Source organism: Rhipicephalus sanguineus, chromosome 6, assembly GCF_013339695.2.
Source record: "Rhipicephalus sanguineus isolate Rsan-2018 chromosome 6, BIME_Rsan_1.4, whole genome shotgun sequence".
NCBI classification, from domain to species: domain Eukaryota; kingdom Metazoa; phylum Arthropoda; class Arachnida; order Ixodida; family Ixodidae; genus Rhipicephalus; species Rhipicephalus sanguineus.
Window position 1 is genome coordinate 169,107,684 of NC_051181.1, and position 20,962 is coordinate 169,128,645.

Sequence of the window (20,962 nt, forward strand, 5' to 3'; positions counted from 1 at the left end):
CGCCAGAACAATGTGCCGCGGTACAGGGAAGGTCAGTGCACCCGCTTTTGGCAGAAGCACACAGAAGCACAAGGGAAAGGGTGCAGTTGTCGTCGCTGTTGTACAAGTACGACGCGATTTTCACTGACCGCCCGGGCCGCACTACGCTGGTCAAGCACACAATCGACACGGGTGACGCACGACCTTGGAAATGCAATCCCCAACCGATTAGCTTGGCTAAGCGGAAAGCACTTTACGCCGCCTTGGACGAACTCATCGACACAGGCGTGGCCGAAAGGTCTAACAGCCCATGGGGTTTCCCGGTTGTTCTAGTTCCAAAGAAGGATGATACTTATCGCCTTTGTGTAGACTACCGCAGGCTGAATGAGGTTACGAAGAAGGACGCATACCCTCTTCCATCCATTTCATCGTTAGTATCCAACCTAGGCGGGGCGAAGTACTTTACGACGCTCGATGCTAGTCGTGGATATTTTCAGGTCGAAATGGACGAATGGGACAGAGAGAAGTCAGCTTTCATATGCCACAGGGGACTTTTCCAATTCAGGAGAATGTCTTTTGGCTTGGTGGGGGCTCCCGCTACTTATCAGAGGCTAATGGACCAAGTTCTGGGAGATGCAAAGTGGCAGCACGCCCTCGCATATCTAGACGACATAGTGGTTTACTCAAAAACGTTCGATGAGCACTTGCGCCACTTAAGAGACGTTCTAGAAAGGCTGAGGTCTGCGGGCATCACTCTGAACCCGAACAAAGCTCAGATAGTGGCGACCCGAATAACATTGTTGGGATTCACGCTTGACGAGGGTCGCATTTTGCCGAATAAGGGTAAGCTTGAAGCGATAGTCAGCCATCCGTCGCCGAAAGACATCGGTGAGCTGAGGCGCTTTCTGGGGATGGCGAACTTCTATCGCCAATTCATTCCAGACTGCGCGGCAGTGCAGGCGCCTTTGACAAAGCTCTTGAGGAAAGGCGAGCGTTGGGCTTGGGGTCAAGAGCAGGAGGCCGCACTGCGTCGCCTCACTAAGTTGCTGGCTAACACGGCTGAACTGCAGCTACCCGATTTGAACAGGGAGTTTGTGATTCAAACAGACGCAAGCGACCTGGGGTTAGGAGCAATTTTGCTTCAGGAGCATGGAGGTGCCCTCCGACCGATTGCGTTCGCGAGCCGTTCGTTGACGCCGGCAGAGAGGAACTACTCGGTAACAAAGAAAGAGTGTCTCGCGATAGTTCTCGCTCTCCGTAAGTTTGACTATTACATCGACGGAGTGGCGTTTGTTATTGAGACGGACCACATGGCGCTCAATGGGTTGCGGCGCTTGAACGAACCGAGTGGCCACCTGGCTCGTTGGGCATTGCTTCTGCAGCGTTACGACTTCACCATACGCTACCGCAAGGGCAAGAACAATGCCGCGGCCGACGCACTATCGCGTGCTCCAGTCCGTCACGAGACTGACCCGGAACGGACTTAGAGCGAGACACTCGACGTAGCGCTAACGGAAACAGTAGAACAAACGTCAGTTCAAGGCACAAGCGTGAACCACGTGGAGCCTGTTGTTAGCGCGGGGATTGTTTTCAGCAGAAGGGAGCTGTTAGAAGCTCAGCAGAGAGATCCGTTTTGTCGAAAGGTGTTCGACGGGCTCCGGGAGCCGGGTGGCGAGGCCACCGCGCACACGGGGGCAGCTGGTATTGCTGTCGGTGCGGAGCGCTCGGCAACAGCTGGTAATGCTGTGAGCGCGCTGCATTCTTATCTGCTGGATTCTGATGGCGTCCTGCTGAGGTACATCCCATCCGACGATGACACAAGTGAGTCATTCAAGGTCGTGATACCGCGCAAGTTCAGAGGAGCACTGCTTCGCTACTTTCATGACTCGTGCATTGCTGGGCATGCGAGCACCCCTAAGACTTATGCTAAGTTGTGTCGCCTCGCTACCTGGCCAGGCATGAAGCGGGATGCGATTCGTTACGCCCGTTCATGCCACGTGTGCCAAAGCGTCAAGCCCCGAGGCGGACGACCGCCCGGCCTCATGCAGCCGATCAACAGCCAGACTCCCTGGCAAATCGCGGCATGTGACGTAATGCGACCGTACCCCACAACTCCTAGCAGAAACAAATTCTTGCTGGTGGTCACGGATCACTTCACTAAGTGGGTAGAACTTGTCCCCCTTAGAAAGCTGACGGCTCGAGTGATCTTGGATAAGTTGATGGAGGTTTTCACCAGGTTTGGTTTCCCTGAGCAGTTGATAACAGACAACGCGTCTTATTTTACTGTGAAGGTGTTTGTTGACACGTGCGCCGCGCTTGGCATTAAGCACAAGAGAACAACCACCTACCATGCTCAGTCGAACCCCACGGAACGAGTCAATCGCAACATCAAGCACATGCTTGTCGGGTTCTCTGAAAGGCACAAGGACTGTGATACCTACCTTCCAGAGATCGGGTTTGCGTTGCGATCGACTGTGAACCGCTCGAATGGGTATGCGCCTTCTTTTCTAAACCTGGGGAGAGAACTGCCGAATCCGATGGAGACTGTACTCGCGGATCGCAGTGGAGTGCCAGTGGCGTCATCAGCACGAGCTGAATACGCAGCGCAGCTGCGTGAGAAGCTAGCGGAAGCTTTACGCAAAGCACGCAGTAATCTCGGCACTGCTAGGGCACAACAGAAGGCGCAGTACGACCGCTCGCATCGAAACGTACACTACGAAATGGGTGATCTGGTGCTGCGACGCCATCATGTTCTTAGCGACGCTAGCAAACAGTTTGGAGCCTCGCTGGCACCGAAATGGTCCGGGCCGTACCGAGTGCGAGAGAAGGTTTCCTCGCTGGTTTATCGGCTCGCGAACATGAAAGGCAAACCGAGCGGCGGACCAGTGCACGTATGCAACCTGAAACGCTATGTGTCACGGGAGGAGCATGGGGACGACTATCAGTCCCCCTCCGAGCCGCAGGCGGCGGCTGAGAACGCTCGAAACCGAGTGAAGAGCCCCGAACCGCGGTACTTCTTGCGAAGCAGGCGGAGACAACTCTGCATGGTAGGCCGCGTTTGATATGTTCTACGCGGGGTGCAACGAATCAAGCACAACATGATCTGCAAGTGTTAATCCTTTTCTGTGTCGACTTTCACCAAACAGATGGACCGACATGGAAGCTTCAATAGCCGCTGGAACGTCTCAGAGAGACCACCTCCCCACGGCGAGCCCCCACTCCCTCTATGGTCGTCGCGGCCCCAGCGCGCCCAGGCATCGCAGCAGACGCCGTTGCGGAGGACCCCCGGCAGGCGACAACGCCGCCCGTACGCCCCGCCACTTGACCGCCGCTACCCGGCTGCCCTTTCTCCTCAACCACCAGCCCAGCCGAGAGAGCCGGCCGCCTCGCCTCAGAGCCGCTACCGGGATGTGGCCACCTGGACGAGCCAGGATGGAGTGGACCCCCCGGTGGCGTACGTCTCGTCGAGGCCCTGGCGCCGGCAGGAGAGGGCCCGCGTTGGGACGCCTCCGGCCCGCCTGTACCGCCTTTTCCAGGGCAGGACGGTGGCGGACACGGACCGGAGGGCAAACGGGGCCTGCCTCGCGGTGCCCGCAGGAACACGGCTATGTCCGTGCGGCGCCGTAATGGTGCACGATTCTCTTGCGCAGAGTAAGCTGCACCGGCGCCGCACGGGACACACCCTGCCATCACGCCGCGACGCCTCCGAGGAACGCCCCAGTGAGGCGGCCAGGGCCATGCTGGCGCGGGCGGCCCGGGAGGCGGACTTTGCTCAGTGGCTACGAACTATAGCCACTGGCCATGCGGCGAGAGCGGGTCCGCCCGAGGGGCTGCCGGCGGAGGCCGGGACGGCAGCGGCAACGGCAACGACGGAGGACACGACCGTGGCTGCGCTAGGGGCTGCGGCGACACCACTGGGGGCACCGGCGGCACCCACGGCAGAGCCGCCAGGGCAGGAGGGCATGGACGTGGACCACGCCCTCCTTGCCTTCCTCGATGACGAATAAAAAGAAAAACAAACATTTTTTTTTTATTGTTATCATGGTTCAGTCTCTGTCGTCCGAGGGCTTTCTTAAGGGGAGGAGGATGTGGGAGAGCACGCGCGCCCATTTCCTTTCCTTAAGGCTGGCGCGATCGCGAACTGACGGCGGGAGCCAAGGGACCACTAGGAGAGGAGCACCGTTGCCCTTTCCGGACAAACCCTTCTTTCCCGCCACTCCTCGCGCTAATCCTCGCATCCCGGCTCGCGGGAAAGGGAACTCGCCCTGCGAGGGAAACAACCCTCGCGGTGGGGAGGGACACGGGAGGTGAATAAAACAACCGAGCAGACGGGGAGACGGCCTCTCGCGCCCTGCTGACCTCCGAGGTAACACCTCACCGCCCCGAGACCCGCCAGCCGACCATCGACCGAAGGCGTAAGCGTTACCCTTTGTTTTCTACTAGAGCGGACTATCCCTCTACGCGACATTTGCGCGTTATTGCTAGCGTAGCAATAAAGTGTTGTTTGTTGTTCTAGCCTGTTGCCTTATTCGCCCGAACCCGTCGTAGCTGCAATGACTCGCGCTACGGGAAGGGGACGTTGACTCGTGCACGGTACGACTATTTGCGGCTGGGACCGGAGCTAGGCTTCTGCACCAGCCGTGCGTAGAGCGGACCCCTTCATCTCGTACCCCCATTTTTCACGATATCCCCATCACTGTCCTCGCATGTGTGTGGGCCATAACAAGGCAACCCCAAAGACCATGACACTCCATTTTTCAGCAAACTGTTCTTTCATTGCCAGTGCTTACTAGTGGCCAGATGCATAAAACTGGACTACAATCACTCAAACCTATTAATCCTTCTATTCATAACTAGCCTCAATATAGCAGCAACTTGGAGGCCAGAGGTGACACATAATTAAGGCAGTAGGAATATTGGGAACCCTCAGCCAGTGAGCTTGAATGCTACTAAATGATCAGAGGTTGGTGCGTTCGAATCTGCCCCCAATACTCACCCCACCTTTTGCATTTTTCTTTACATGCACAAGACACAAGGCTCGTCGACTCTCTGACACGGCGCAGAAAAGGCACTCGAGGCAGGATGTCAACAAACGTGGGTTTATTAACACAAGATGCAGTACAGTGTGACAGTCACAGGATTGTGGGCCGCAGAGGGTAACTCTGCAAGACAAATCAAGCATGCGTGCCTGTTGTGTTACGGCCACCCCACAAAGGGGACCACCGAGCGCACGAACGAGAAGTCGCCTGCTAAAGCAGCATGTGAACCTCTCGTTGCAGGCCTGAGAGCATCTCTCCCACGGCCACTAAGCGCCAGAGCTCAGGTGGAGAGGGAGACACCGGAGCCATCAGTGGTGGCCAATGAGGCAGTGTGTGACACAGCAATGTGTGCTAGTGCGACGCCGACGACGCCAGGACGTCTTGACATAGGGGAGGGAGAAGCCAGGATTGCAATGAGAAAGCCCTGGGCTGTTGCCCCCCTGTTGCCTCTTAACGGTGGTTCCCGATGGTCGAGCCACACGGGGCAGGCACAAAGGGAAGGCTTCCTTGATCCCCACACAATACAACCTATATGCGTACATGCCGCTGTGCTTTGTGGACAAAACCGTTTGGCTCCTGGTTCGTGGGTGGTTAATAAAATGCAAGGTTTAATAATTCATCGTCCTTCATGACTGAAAGCAACACTCCGCTCTGTGAAATTTGTGGGAATGGAACGGTTTGTATTTCATTCTGACAAGCTCTTTAAAATGAATTTTCGTCAAAATTAAGAAGAACCAAGATTCCAGGATGCTGTGACACCGGATGTTGGATGCTGGATGTTGTATATAGCAAAGCCACTTAGGCACCCTTGCATGAATTCATCTGGGAGCCAAATGATACAGAGAAATGGCTGGCTCTTCTGTAACCAAAAGCAGTTGTAAGCATGAAATGGCTACCAGCAAAGCAGATTGGTTGGAGATGAGATGAGGTATAGTGCACGTTTGTAAGGGCCGAGTGTCAGCAAAGTCACTTATGTGCCGACTCACTCAGACTCAGGTCAAGCCGTGAGACTGTGTGAGTTCAGGTGAGTAATATCTGGGTGAGTTTGAGTTCCGAGTGAGTCCGGCTGAGGAAAATTATGCTCAGTCTGAGTCTGAGTGAGCCTTTGTCATGAGTAAGGAGATCACACAAAGACGACGACGAAGAAAAAAGAAGCTGTTAAGGCAGTAGTACGGAAAGCCGAGCTAGTTGGTACGAATTCATAGTGCAATAGCGCAACAAACACAGGGACACAGGCAAGAGAGACGATACAGGCGCTAACCCAGCGCCTGTATCTCTGTATCGTCTCTCTTGCCTGTGTCCCTGTGTTTGTTGCGCTATTGCACTATGAACTGGTAAGGCACTCGAAAGGGCACGAGCACGTGCACGGAGTGGCACAAGGCTCGACGCGCGACACAAACCATAAGCGAATGTGGAAGTACGATGAGCTGGCGCCGCTCCAGTTGAAGAAGGCTGCATTGTCAGCTTTGCACTGGCGATGGGAGAAGCGTGCGTTCGATTCCGGAGGCCGTGACGCTGGCACTCTGTGGCGTGGCCGTCGATCTCGACGACATTCGGGCGAGGCTCTTCGGAGATGCTGCGGCCTTTTGCAGCAGTTCAGGACACATCAGCAGCAGTCCCCCTTTAAAGGTCAGCCAGCAAATATCTCCAGGACGTCATGTGGCCACTTGGAGCAGGGGCCGAGCTCGTAGTTAGGCCTAATCAACAAAGACACGCTGCCACGTTGGCAAAGGTGACCGGGAAAAAGGCTTACGGCAGCTTGGCTGGCCGTTACACATCGGAACAATGATTTCATCAGGATCGTCGGCAACATCCACCTGGGATGCAACACAAGCAAGTTTGGACTTTGAGAAGACTACGACCGACGGAACCAAACAAGCGTTCCGTTTGTTCCTCGACTGCGAGGCCAAAGTGGCCAGACTGCAGTGAGGGCTCCAGACAGTAACACTAGTTATAAAGTGGCAAGAACTTGGAATTTTGTTGTTAGTTTATTTTTGGAGATTTGTTTAGAGTGTTCCCTGTGAAGTTATCACTGTTGGTTGCTTTTTACTGATCAATGAGTCTGACTTTTTCTTGGTTGCGATTAAATCGTGTGTGCTATGGTTCCCAGCGTCCTCTCAACCTATCCCCGGGATCTGTGACAGCCTGAAGTGCAAAATATAGTGAGCTCCACTTTTTTTGCTGACCAACTTATCCAAACACGAGCTGTCATTCCTGGAAGACACCAGTGGGCGATGAGGGGGCCCTTTTATATGCACCACTTCACATGCCTTGTTCCTTCCTTTTTCTCTCTTCCTACAAAACACATGTACAAAACAACAGCTGGCAGTAAGCATTCCGTCTTCATCATCTCTGTGTACCTTGTCCTCTTTGCGCGGCACGCATTCAATGGGGTATGGTAGGGTAAACACGTCCTCTTGGTTTCAGCTCTATATCTCAGGAACTGCCCCATATTTTATTGTGAAATTTTGCGGCTTCAATGAGAAAGCTTGTACGAGGCGTGTTATTAAAGTAATGAGACTGGCAACACTGCAGCCGATCTGGCAATGTTGTGTCCAACGGCCTGCGCTGGACCTGTTTGTTAATCCCTTCCGCTTCCTCAGACCGAGTTACAAGTGTAAAAGTGTCCTTGAAAGGCTCAGCGAAAGAGTGATTCGTGTGAGACCAGACATTGCAGACAAGTAGATGCTTCATCATAACAATGCCCCGTGTCACACGGCCCTTTCCATCAGTGAATTTTTGACCTCAAAACGCATTACTGTTCTTCAACCCCCCTATTCACCTGATTTGAGTCCTTGTGACTTTTTCCTTTTCCCAAAATTGAAACATGTCCTAAAACGATGTCATTTTGGAACTTTGGAGAACATTCAAAAGACTGTGGCGGACCAGTTGAAAGCCATACCAGTTGAAGACTTCCAGCACTGCTACCAAGAGTGGGAACAGCGCCTCCGCCGGCGTATAGCTGCCTAAGGAGGCTACTTTAAACCCTTAACTGCTTTGGACGAACAGAGCTCGCCCTGCCCAGACTGTCCCCTAATTGCTTTGGACGAGCAGAGCTCATCCTCGCAGAATAGGTACTCCCCTCTAGCGTTCAGGACAAGAGGCGCTCTTCTACAGCTTAGGTTGCGTGTAATCCACTAGATGGCAGCATTTACTTGACAATTTATTTTTCTCCTGCGGAAAGTGCGCGGTTTTTGTATGAAAACATGGCTTGCGGTGGTGGCGACCTATGCATTGCTGGCTCGTCAACACGAAAAAGAAGCTTTTCATTTTCGTCATCTTCTTCGAGTGATGACGATTCGGACACAGATGTTTATCTTGTGCCCGAAAGTGAAGACAGCGATGGCGGTGAATTGAGCAGCTCCCCCGATGAAGATGACGACAGCTTGGAAGCGAACATCGTGAGTGCTCGCCAGCGAATCCTCGCTTTTGGTGCAGGAGCTGCAACAAGCCGCTTTGCGTAATTCCGTGTTTTGAAATTTTCCACTCAGTCCCGAAGCTTCCCGTGTGAAATAGCCCAAGGGTACTTAGCCTACACAAGTGAAGAAAGATGTGGCGTCTGCAACTGTTTTCTTTAGAAGGTTTTTATTTTTATTAGCAGCAGGCAGCTGGTTTCCTATGTATTGTCCTCTGGAAATAAACTTTATTCTGTTGATTTGACTAAGTATGTGGTACAAATATTTTTTCAACATCGACTAGCTACTTTTTAGTACAATCACATTCGAAATCAGCAATAAAAAAATAGGCAATTTTGGTTGAGAAATTTTCAAAAAAATAGAGCACTTACGGGGTTAAAGGGATAACATTGTTGTTTGAAAAAAACTAAAAACTTTGTTTAGTACAAACTCAGTCTCATTACTTTTCTAACACACCTCGTATTCTTCACTATGTCTCATTTTAACCCTTTCTTACGTTCTTGTACTTGAGTATTAATTTTAGGCTGGGGTGTAAATTTAAATGTACCTTTTCTCAAAAATGAAAAACAGTATGACCGTCAACTTTGGCATGCTAATTCCACATAGGAGTGGCATTAATCCCTAGCGATAGGAACGGGTTCCCACATTCATGTCACAAGTCCACTTTTGTGCTTTTTAAGGACTACGGGCCTTTGTGAACACTTGTGACTATTGTGCAGTGCCACTGCGACATACGTGTCAGCACATTTATTGATCATTTCTTCTTTTGCTCCCCTTTCTCCCTTTCCCGCAGGGTAGCTAACCGGACTGCTGTCTGGGTCCCTGCCTTTCTCCCTTTTGTATTTGAGACTTTTCATTACATCTTTCTTTCAACTCCCGCAGTTTCTCAAAGTATTAGATTCAGGCTATTCGGAAGGGATTCGAGTATAATGTGAGAAAATTTCAGCGCAATCGGTCAGACAGTTTTCCCCAAAAAAGGTACATCAAGTTTGGAAAATTTTCCAAAAACTGATTGTGAGAAAAACGCGCTTTTGTTTAAAAACGCGCGCGGAAAGTGCTCACAACATAAACCAATGAGTAAGCTACAAAAGCATCCCTGATGGGAAAACTTGCAATAAATACCGATGTAAATGGTGGGAAATGAATCCATTTAACCAATCTAGCCATATCTATCATAAAAAATACATATACACAGAAAGAATGATGGAAAAGAAAATATCAGCAAACCCCATCAGGAAGCGCAGTTTTGGGCGCCATTTGTAAGTAGCTTAGAGCCCTGCTATGCGGCCGCCAATGCACGGTTTCACTCCTCGAAGTCTGTAATATTTATTAGTAATGAAATCAAAATATCGCTTTTTTGGTCGATCTACCCTACCACACCGCCTAAAGAAAAAACTTGACAGCCATTCAGAAACATGCTTGGCAAGCAATTTTTCAGTGACGAGGAGAAATATATAGTTACAGGGCTTGCGCAGAAGTAAAAAGCTTAGATCAAAATAATTAATTGAACACAGCATCGCTGACAAAGTACTGCAGAGAAGCACCCTTTCAGTGTGAGGAGCGAGGTAAGAAGACACGAAGGTTACCCCAGCGTTACCTTAACTCAAGGGAGCACCAAGGAAGGCCTGCATGAGGGAAACTTGGTAAGGAGCATTCCAGAATACGTAATGAGGTGTCCTCAAGCCATTAAGGCCCCTCACTGATGTAGAGAGCATTCCAGAATACGGGCCTTATTGACCCTTTTGCGGTACGAAGCTTTTTCCCACCTTTCATCTGTTCTGGTCTGAAACTATGAGACTCAAAGCTCAAGCAAAAGAAGTTTACTTACTCTTTTACAAATGGCGCATAATGTACTAGTAAGAAAATGCACGCGCGAATAAACCACAAAAGAATGTGTCCAGCAGGGGCCGATAACGGACCGCAATGGGTTAAGCTCCACAGTGGCTTTTTGGGCAAAATGAATGGTGAAGGAAGGGCAGACAAGACAAGAATGAGATGCTCACCTTGCGATGTGTCAGTGCATGGAGCAGGCCTGCCTTGCTCCATGATGCCAATGTGTTGAGCTGCTTAACAGCAAGGCTGTGCATGTCATACACATATGGGACACTAAAAAATGTCAGCAGTTCCGACAATGAATGCTGGAAGAGATAGAGTGTACAGCTCAGCCAAAGCTACAATACGGCAAGTCCTGATAACACTAGGAAGCAGCTCAAGAAACACTGCTCAAAGACACGATTGCAGCTGTGGTATTGCTGAAGTGTCACTGAAGCACTGTCGCTCAAGAGAAATATATACTTTCCAATATTCAGAGTGAACTAGACACAATATCAAGGCAAATAAAACAAAGAAAGAATTATTTTTTTCTTCTTCATTGACTATGAGTCGTCATCATCAGTAGCAGCAGCAGCCCCCAGCAGCATAGTCTATTATATTTCCAATGCAGCACGAAGGCCTCGACCAATGATGCCAAATGTACTCTGTTGTGTGTGAGCCGATTCCATATGATACCTGCAAACTTCATCCCATTCAACTCTCTGCTGTCCTTTGCTGCACTTTCAATCTTTCTGTGTCCCTTCTGTTGCCCCAGCTGACGACCAGTTGCCTGTCTTGTACTTTATGCGGCTAGCTCAGGCCTAGTCTTTTGCCTGCTAAAGTCAACCAGCATATCGGCTATGCCCGCTTGTTCTCTGATCCACTCTGCTGTCTAATTTTCTCTTAATGCTACAAATATCACATTCCGCATTATAGCATGCTCCATGGTGTCAACATTTTCTCAAGTTTCTTTGTTACCCTACAAGTTTCTGTGTCATGTGTTAGTGTGGTGTTGCCCAGTTTCGGTTTCTCAAGATGTGGTACAGAGCGCCACACGACGGGCATTTTATGTAACCAATGTTTATAAGCTCTCTGTGAATAAAGAGCAGTCCCGTCCCCGTTCTCGGCCTGGTCTGAACTAAACAGCGAGCGCTCTGGCACGAAAGCACCCTCCTTTGTTCCAACGGATGGTGTATCCGGTGGTGACACAACAAACTGGTGATGAGATGAACAAGCAGTAAGCATTCTACATACTCCGTCAGCATTTTCCGCCGATTCTCTACGTGGATAGCCACCATTTTAGGCGCATTACGGGGCACCACCCCACTTGCACGCTGCACAGAATGCGAAAGACTTACTGCGGCCACGCCCTGCACGACTGGCCAATGCTTGCTGGCACCAATGACTCGCCACCGCATATTGCCGACTGCGACTCTTCAGTACACCATGTTTCCGGCATGACCTCCGCTATTACTCCTCCGCCGTTCTTACAAACTCCAGGTACTCCTCCCGTGCCTTGGGCTAAATGGCGCCGTGTTTTCCAGGCATACGTCGCCGTCGCCGCGAGAGACACCGCCCGGCCCGCTCTCAAGAAGAGTGTGCCGCTAAATGCACTGGGGGTTGAGGGCCTGGACGTCTACTGGACACTACAAGATGCCCAAGAATAGGCGCGGAATAGCGACGGGACTCGGGACGAAGGCACGCAAGAAGATGAATACATCGCAGTGCTCACGCTTCTCGAGAACCATTTCAAAGCTCCGAGCAACGAAATACTTGGGTGTCACTACTTCAAGATGTGCAAGCAGCTAGCGGGGGAGTCAATCACTGACTTTGCTTCTGCATTACAGACGATGGCAAGCAAATGCAACTTTGGCACGTCCGTCAATTCCATGGTCCGCGATCAGCTGTTCAGCGGAATTACCGCACAACAGGTGTGAAGATGACTTCTGCAACTGGGTCCTACCCTTACTTTACAACAAGCAATCCAAAGTGCAAAAGAAGAGGAGCGTACCGAACTCGAAATGCAGGAGTTCGCGAATGCGCAAGTTGACAGGGTCGGATTTCAGGCGGGTAAGCAAGACGGCTGAAAAAACACTTGAGCTTCCACTTCACCAAAACAAAAGAATCATGGCCGCTGACCTCCCCGACGCAACTCGGGAGGAAGCCAACATGGCCGCGCGCAACACAACACCCATCCCCATCCTTCATCGGATTCTGCAAGACACCAGGATGGACCACACCGATCTGAATCGGGCTTCTGCTATAGATGCGGATCGTCTCAACATTACGCAAATTTTCCAAACTGTCCTGCCCACAACCGCACTTGTTCTGCCTGCGGGAAACGACACCACTTCCGAGCTGTCTACCGCTCATCAAATATCAGAACTTCGCAACAAAACGTAGCTTAAGTGCAAGATACTGCAGTAACAAATACAGTTACTATTCTAAACATTGATGAACGCTCTAGCCGCCCTTCGCCACTGAAAATTTCGGTTCAAGTTGGCCAAGTCAACATTCTTTTTCTCGTTGACACCGGTGCGACCATCTCATTGCTGAGCTTACAAGATTTCAAGCAGTACTTTCCGGGGACTAGACTTCTTAAATCCTACATTGTCCTACAAATCTACAAACGTCCGGTACAATGATACCACTGCTACTGTCACATTTTACATGACAAAGGAGGTTCTTCACTTCTTGGTTTGGATGCCATTCGAAGCCTCCACATAAACAGATATGTCAGCTATGGACACTCAAGAAACTCTGCCGTGTTCGCTCTCTGACGATCAGCATATAGGTGAGCCCTAAGGTTCAAACTCTTCTGAGCTAGATAAGGCTCCATCGGTGAACCCTTCACCTAACCCTCCTGCATGCCTTCGTCCCAAACGAAGACGTAAAAAGCCGGCATGTTACAAGGATTATATTCCTTCATTATACAGTCAAACCCACTTATAACGATCCCACATATAACAATCTATCGGTTATAACGACCATATTTGTGTGCACTTACGATTTTCCTGTGCTAACTATTGAGGCTGCGTCGAGATATAGCAAACATTTTTAAAAGCCTCCTACTTTTACAACGTGCACTTCAGACACGATCGCGGTAAAAATATGGCGCATATGAAGCGAAATAAAAAAAGTTAAAACATGCCTTCTAAAGCGTGACAGGAGTGCGCGCTTGCCCGTGCCCCGCTGCAGTTTACTCGCGACTAAGATACCCAGATCGGCGAGCACCGCACGCAGATTTTGGACGCTGCGAGTGAGGTCACTCACTTTCCAGCCTTTTCTTCAGTGGTAGAATGGCAGTGAGGGGGAAAAAAAATAGTAGGCAGCATGAAGCCTTGTGGTCAGCTTTCGCACGGTAACCTTTCGTGACGCCGTTCTCTGCAGCTACGACCGCCTGCGATGAGCTAAACAATGCCTTGGCACGCAAGAAGGCATAAATGCAAGAAGTGATAATCGCGATAACTTTCCATCGCAAAAAGGTTCACTGCGTCCCTAAACTCGTCGACACCACAATGTGCTGCAAAAAGTTGTCCGTCTTTTCGGTAACGGCAGAGACCGGTCAATCGGTGATTACGACTCCCGTGCGATTGCGGCGATGCCTTCGCGGATAAGCATCAGAAATGAGTGAAGGCGAGGTGGCGGCCGTCGAAGAACGTGCCATTATGCCTTATAGCTGACAACCTTGTCATAGTCATCTGTAGATATCTGCTCGGCCGAGCTTGTGGCGTACACCGTACACTGCGGATTGACGGCGGTACGAGCGCACCATGCTTAGCCATGCTGCCGTTCGCAAGTTCCCCGCCGCCGCGTCGTGCGAGACTGCTTTAAAGTGTGCGTCGCTTTGTAGAAACGAAAGTAGCTCGCTGTTAAGCGGCGCAGGCACCGAGACACGTCGATGCACTGACAGCGAGTGTATACTGCGTGTTTGACTAGGTGACTACTGAAGTGCACCGCGCATCGTCGTGCAGGGCCGCGAGAGCATCGCGGAGAGGTAGAGTGCGCGTTGCTTGCACAATGCTTGTTTTCGCCGCGTTGAACGAAGAGGCTAGTCGCCGCACACGTCCGTGCACGGTCCGGAGTGAAGCAAGCACAAAGAACGTACAAACGCGCGCATACGGCATGCAGCAAGCGGCCCGACAGTGACTCCGCGACCCGAGTAGGCGACGCGCTGCACGCAACTAGCCAGGGATGATCGGCTCCACGTCGCGGTACCGCGCTTCGGTGAAACGGAGTCAGCTCATTGCAAAGCCGGTTAATTCACTCGTGAGCACGCAGCGGGCGTCGCTTCATGACGCGAGAAGGCTTAGCCTGTCACTGAAGGGGTTGTTAGCACTTTAAAGGGACACTAAAGGCAAATATTAAGTCGACGTTGATTGCTGAAATAGCGGTCCAGAAACCTCGTAGCACTGCTTTTGTGCCAAGGAAGTGCTTATTTTGAAATAAAATCACGTTTTTAGTGGTCCGCATCGCGTTAGCGCGCTTCAAATCTCCCGCCTGAAAATACGACTCTCATACGTCACTGCTGCCGTGCCCAACGTTGCCCGCTTTTACTGCGCGGCCGCCGACACTAGTAGCAGCCGAGCGGATGTAGCGGGACCCACAGTAGCAACAACGGCGCTGCGGCAAAGACTTGCTCGGATGGGCACATTGAAAACCGTCACCAAGTTGCGGTTGGTCTCGTAATCCTCAGTACGAAAGTGCAGCGAGCACACACGCAGACTGTTTAGCACACTGGCGCAATGGCATGACACTAAGCCACTTCGAGCGTAAGGGTTCATTCCGCGGCACCCAGTGAAAACACACACCGGTTTCCTTGCTGCAGCACTGGCGTTGTGCACCATTCGGGCATCCGGCAATATCACACGCATGCAGCATTTTGTCGAACTTTCTGTCAGAGCGACTTTCACGAGCACGCAAAACACGCACGGCAGTATGCGATCCCGAAACTACCACTGAGACGGGCGAGGCACAGTTCGGCGAAAACGGAACCTTTGAACCACACGCGCCGTTCCCCATGGCAACGCCACGGAGGTTTTGTTTTCCATGAATCAAGCGGAAACGAACAAACAGCATTTTATTACGTCTTTTGATGCTCGGAATGTTCTTTTTTTACTGCTGCTAGTTTGATTACTAGTGATTTATTGTAGGCCGACTTCCCTACGTCATCGGGATCACTTCAAAAATGTCCCACTCGTGGCGCTCATCATGTGATACATTTAGCTTAATTTCTCGGTAAGTAGGGCACTGCTGTTGATAATATTGCCGTTTTAGAAGTTGTCATACATTGTGCTTTCACTCTGACATAAATTGTTATTTGCCTTTAGTGTCCCTTTAATAAATGTGCACAAAGAAAAAAAAAACGGCTTCGCCGCTAAGTGCACGTTTTTAAGGGGAGATGCGGGTCGAAAAATAGCGATTTTTTCGGAAATTTTCACTTTTGAGATATTCCTTCTAAAATTATTTTTGGTCATTCAACTCTCATTTCCCCAAATATCAAGGCTAAATTCGAACGAGAAATCGGTGAAAAATCGATCTGCTTCAACCAAGGCAGCTCTCTAAATCACAAACTCGCGCATACAACGGCTATTTTTGAAAACCCGCCTCTCGGGAACTCGACGTCGGCCGCCATTGCGGTTTGTTCGGTGACGTAGATCAAGCCTTCTCCTAGTGTACAAGCGTCCCCCTAGTTTCGTATTTTGGCAGGAAAATAAAAAAAACAGCGGTTTCGAAGTCGGTTTTCAGCCAAGTTGCAGCCGCTCCGGGGTCACGTGGTACGCTACCGAGGCCGCCATTGGCTACATCTGATCGGCCCCGCTGGCGGCGCGCTTGCGACGATCAGCGCTTGCCGTGCGTTTGTGTGTTTTTCGTAGTCCGCAATGGATCACTCGAAGAAACGCGACTTTCGAGCTCGGAAATTCGGAAGCAAGAACCAGTACCGAGGACGTCGTCGTAGGCCGAAGCGCAAAGCAACCGTAGAAGAATGCGAGTCACCGGCCGCTAGGCCTAATCAAGACAGCGTGGATACGGGGGCTTGCGGGAACTTCGACGAGATCGACGCCGCGATCAAGTTCGTCAGCGCATCCGAAAGAAAGATAGGACAGTTCGAAAATGAGAGGATGATGAGTGGTGGTGGGTCTGTGAGCGGTGTAATCTGCGACATCGGTGCTCTGACAGCGATGGTAAGCGGTGCCGTTTGTCCAACGTGCCGCACTACTGGACTCGTAGTCCGCGACGCCGCAAGCAAACGCAAGGGCCTCTCTGCGTTTCTCGAGCTGTACTGCGATAATAGTGAATGCCCAGCGTCAGTGCTTTCCGCCGCGCATAGTTCACGGCGTGTTGTGCCAGAAGGACATCCCATCGGTGCCAGTGAAGACCGGAGCTATCGAAGCGGCAGCTCGCGTGACAGCTTCGCCGTGAATGTGAAAGTAGTGGTGGCCGCGCGTGCGATAGGCATCGGACATTCTCAAGCGGCGAGAAGGAAGAACATATGGAGCTGGACGTTTTTAAGTGCTCTGGCTGTTTAAAGGGTGAATTGTTCTATGCTCTCAAAAAGTTTCATGCAAATCGCACTGTACATTGAAGAATACATGTATTTATAACTTTCAAATGCGTTTTTCTCAATTTCCATTTTGAGGCAATTTTCGCATGTTGTGCACAAACTTTCATGCACTTAAAATAGTCCTATCTTAATGAAATTTTGCACAGAGCTTTATCAGCCACTCTAGAATACAGATATCTATATAAAGTTGCAATATATGTAACAGATTTTTTGTTTCATTACTTGATATGCTGATAGGGGAGCTGTAAAGTATACGTTTGGCACTCTTGATTTTTTTTAAAAAAGGTAGCAAGTAAATCTCTCATTTGAGGTACTTTTCAGTATTGTACTGCTCATTTGCAGCAAAATGAGCCATATTGGGATTCTGTGCGAAAATTTTTAATAACCTTAAAAGTGTGCACAAAAAACCCTATATTTTCTTATCAAAGTTGTAGTAACTCTGGAACTACTATAGCTATCAGAAAAATAATTACAGTTTTGAAATCAGCAATGCAAGCTCTACTGATATCTAAAATTTCAAAGATCTAGGTCAAGAAATAAAAAAAAACCTTTTTCGAGTAGCATCTCCCCTTAAGGGCGAGTCCATATACAACGAACTACAGTAGACTCTCGTTAAACGGAACCTGAAGGGACCAGGAAAATGTGTTCCATTTAACAGGAGTTCCGTTTACAGAGAGATGAAAAGGAGTGCAGAATCCAAGTACGAAACCAATTATATTAGATGCAGTTGTTCCGTTTAAGCAGCAGTTCCGTTTAACAGATTTCCGTTTACTGAGAGTCTACTGTACTGATATAACGACCACTTTTCGCGACACTTTCGAGTTCGTTATAAACAAGTTCGACTGCATACACGTTTTCCCCATAATACGCTCATTTTTCACATGCTACTACATACTACTTACAATATATTTGCATATACCGTATCTTTCGGTGTATAAGTCGTGGTTTTTTTCTGAATTTTTCGTCGGTGCATCTTATACAACGGTGCGACTTATACACATTCAAAATCGGGTTGGATGCCGCGGCTTGGGTGGCTTGAATACTGCGGCCAGGCTGTTTGCGTCGAGCGGCAAATGATGCTTCACCGTGCGCCGCCTTCTGCCATGCACAGAAACCACATTTCAAAAGAAAATAAGATTAATGGTAAGTTAACACCCTAGAAATAACGCAGCTGATGTAGTTTTGCACATCATCCGGATGACCTCCCATTTGGCCAGAGCGAAGGCGGGGTGCGCCCTTGCCTCACAGCAGCCGCACCATTTGAAAAAGGCAACAACTCAAGCAGCGAGTCTACCGAGACTTTCCTTCCCTTTCAATAAAGTTACTTTTCCCTTATGGTAGCACCATTTCCCTGAGTATTTCCAGACTATGATAAATCCCCAAGAATTCCCAGTTTTCCCAGCTGGTGACACCCTGAATAAGTACAGTAAAACCAAAAATGGGGCCACCAGAAATATTCGTATCGCCCAAAGTTTGTATCATCAAAAAACATGGAAAAGTAGTATGCTACAAAAAAAAGCTGACGTACATTTTCATTTATTGTTTCTCAGGGTCATAGCAACGTCATGAACAGCTCTGAATGATTACCAGTGGAGCTTTTAGACATCAGCGATCATACTTGTACTCGTAAATATACGGCACGTGCATGCGTGTGTAATCAATGAACCAGACATGTGACCCGTGAAAGCTAGTAGCCCCTTAGAAATCTTAGTATGCTTTTCCGCATTACACCAGAGTATTGCAGCGAAAGTAACTTAAGGAGCGCTTTGCGTGCAATAAATGATTGCCAGAAAATTTTAAAAGTGCTGTCTTTTGTAGTTATTATTTTTTTATAATGTTGGTCTTGGGGATGGGTTTTTTTTTTGGACCTTTATGGCCATGCCCGCACAATCGGGAGGTCTGTTAAAAAAACATGGCTTATCCCTCAGTCGTAGGAATCGATATAACACGAAAATGAAACATGCCTTCACAGAAGTAATGCTTCCTGTATAGTGATATATGATAGCTTGTACAATGTCTGTTGGTGTTTGGCAGCTACAGCAGCGTTTGACGTGGATGCACCCACACTGACGACTAGTGGCACATCTCCATCGTGATGACTAACACCCATGATCACGATTTAACCATTGTGGTAGTTGAACTTTTTAACAAATACCAGGATACAGCGTATCGTGAATACCGCGCATAGATGACATCAACACGCACATAACAAACACTGGTACTCTATATGCAATTCTTCAAAGCGTCGTCAATGAAGGAGAGTAACGGCACCAACACCTGTGCCCATGCATACACTACTACACTGTACTTCAGCAACACGGGAGCCAGAGGTTCGCAGCTTGAGCCGCGAACGCGCACAGGCGTTCCACGCACCGCTGGCCTATGTCTCACTCTACCAAGGTGCAACATTCGCCCGTTGACATCTTTGCCTTTCTGCAGCGCTTATTGTAGCAGTTTTATTAGTCGGTGCCATCAGACTCAAAGCAGTCGGTGGCAGAGAAACACCATTGGTGCATGTGGGAGCTGCACTACTCCGACGACAAGCCGTCACATGCCAACACGAAGCGAAAGGCAAAGAACGTATCTGCGTCTAGAGCAGCTCTCCGATGGTAGCGCGACCAGTGTTTTTCGCTGGTATCGAGATGCTTTAACCATGGCCTCCGAGGCCATGTTTTAACTGCGTCATTGCCGAATCGTTCTCTATCGGTGCTAGTAAGTGTCAAGCTGCATTACTTGGCGTCACCGTTCACAGACGGTGGCACCGGCCCGCCGCGTCATCCACGTCTTGCCCCACCAACAGAGAGCACCGTGTGAATGTGTGAGAGATATAAGGTGCGTTTGGGAAATGTTGGGCATCTGCTTCGTTAGCTTAGTCGGTAGAGCGCCGGGCGCTTACCGTCGCGACCAGCAGGTCATAGGTTCGATTCCCGGTGGGGGAACTTTTTCTTATTTTTTTCTTTCTCAATCTGTTAGCGTCCATTTTATCAATGTCATATCTGTGACGGAAATACGTGACTAAAGTCCTGGTGGACCCCGGCATTAAACATGTTAAAATTCGGGAGTCTCCCGTGCAAATCGGAGACTTGGCAGGTGTGCGCGTCTCCAACAATCGTGCATGTTGATGGTGCGAGGGCCAGCTCCTTGGCCAAGACCGTCCGCTTCCTCTTTCGATCAGCCCACCTTTCATAGGATGTCCGATTGCGAGGACCAACCCACGAAACATGAAACCTCTATAAAACGTTTTATAGAGGTTTATAAAGGTTCTAAACGTTTTAAAGACGTTTTATAGAGGTTTTGTGTTTCATGGGAAGCTTGCATCAACGTGGCAGGCAAGTGTAAACACAGTAAAACGATGCTGCCTCGAGTACGGCAGCATGCATCGACGTGTTAAAGAAAAAAAAGTGCGACGCCAAGGCCGTCTGTAACCTAATCATGAAGGCCGACGAAGGCGCATTAGGGCCTCCAAGATTCACGCGCACACCATCTCGGAGGCTATGACGCGCCGCAGATTGCCTATGCCAACAAACTGGCGGCGTGGCACGTTTGGGTTCCCGTGCCCGCGCGTAACTGCCGCATCTTTCGCGACAGCGCGGGCAGAACTTGTTCATACCTGCACGGTAGCGTACGTTTGTATCAAACGTCACCATCGTCATCATCATTTATTAACCCTTAAGGGCCCTAGACAGGGCATTACATAAGGGGGGTGTTACAGGGTTGAAATGAGGCATGGTTCAGCAAATGCTTAGAACAAAAACCCAACAGCGTTACAGTAAGTAAAAAGCACGCAAGAGAAAATATTTCGTCTCCAATGTTCGCTGAAAAGCGTACAACTCAATGATGGGAGGGAGGTAAAATTAAAATTAAAAAGAAACACAACAGATGAAGAGAAATCAAAACAAACTGGACTTCATGATATAAGTCATAGTGGGCACAACACAAAGTACAATATTGATTTTCAGCCAGCACAATATATAAAATACGGGCTGAAAATCAGTTCACAACAGCCATTACACTGCAGGCTAATGGGTCCTGGCCGGGACCACACCAAAATTCATATCACCCCGAAATTCGTGTATGCTTTGATTGTATCACCGCAGTTCTACTGTATTCACTACTCAAATGTTCAGACATAGCTCAGAAATAGTAAAAAA

General features: G+C 49.6%; 1 protein-coding gene across 1 annotated transcript in view; it reads right to left on the reverse strand.

The window, feature by feature from the left end:
• The window catches only part of LOC119397704 (intermembrane lipid transfer protein VPS13A), a 1,038,245-nt gene that overhangs the window by 906,659 nt on the left and 110,624 nt on the right, over positions 1 to 20,962 (reverse strand). Inside the window, exon 15 of the mRNA XM_037665124.2 lies at positions 10,438 to 10,572. Within this exon, the coding sequence (XP_037521052.1) occupies positions 10,438 to 10,572 (135 nt within the window). The remainder of the gene's footprint in view (positions 1 to 10,437; positions 10,573 to 20,962) is intronic.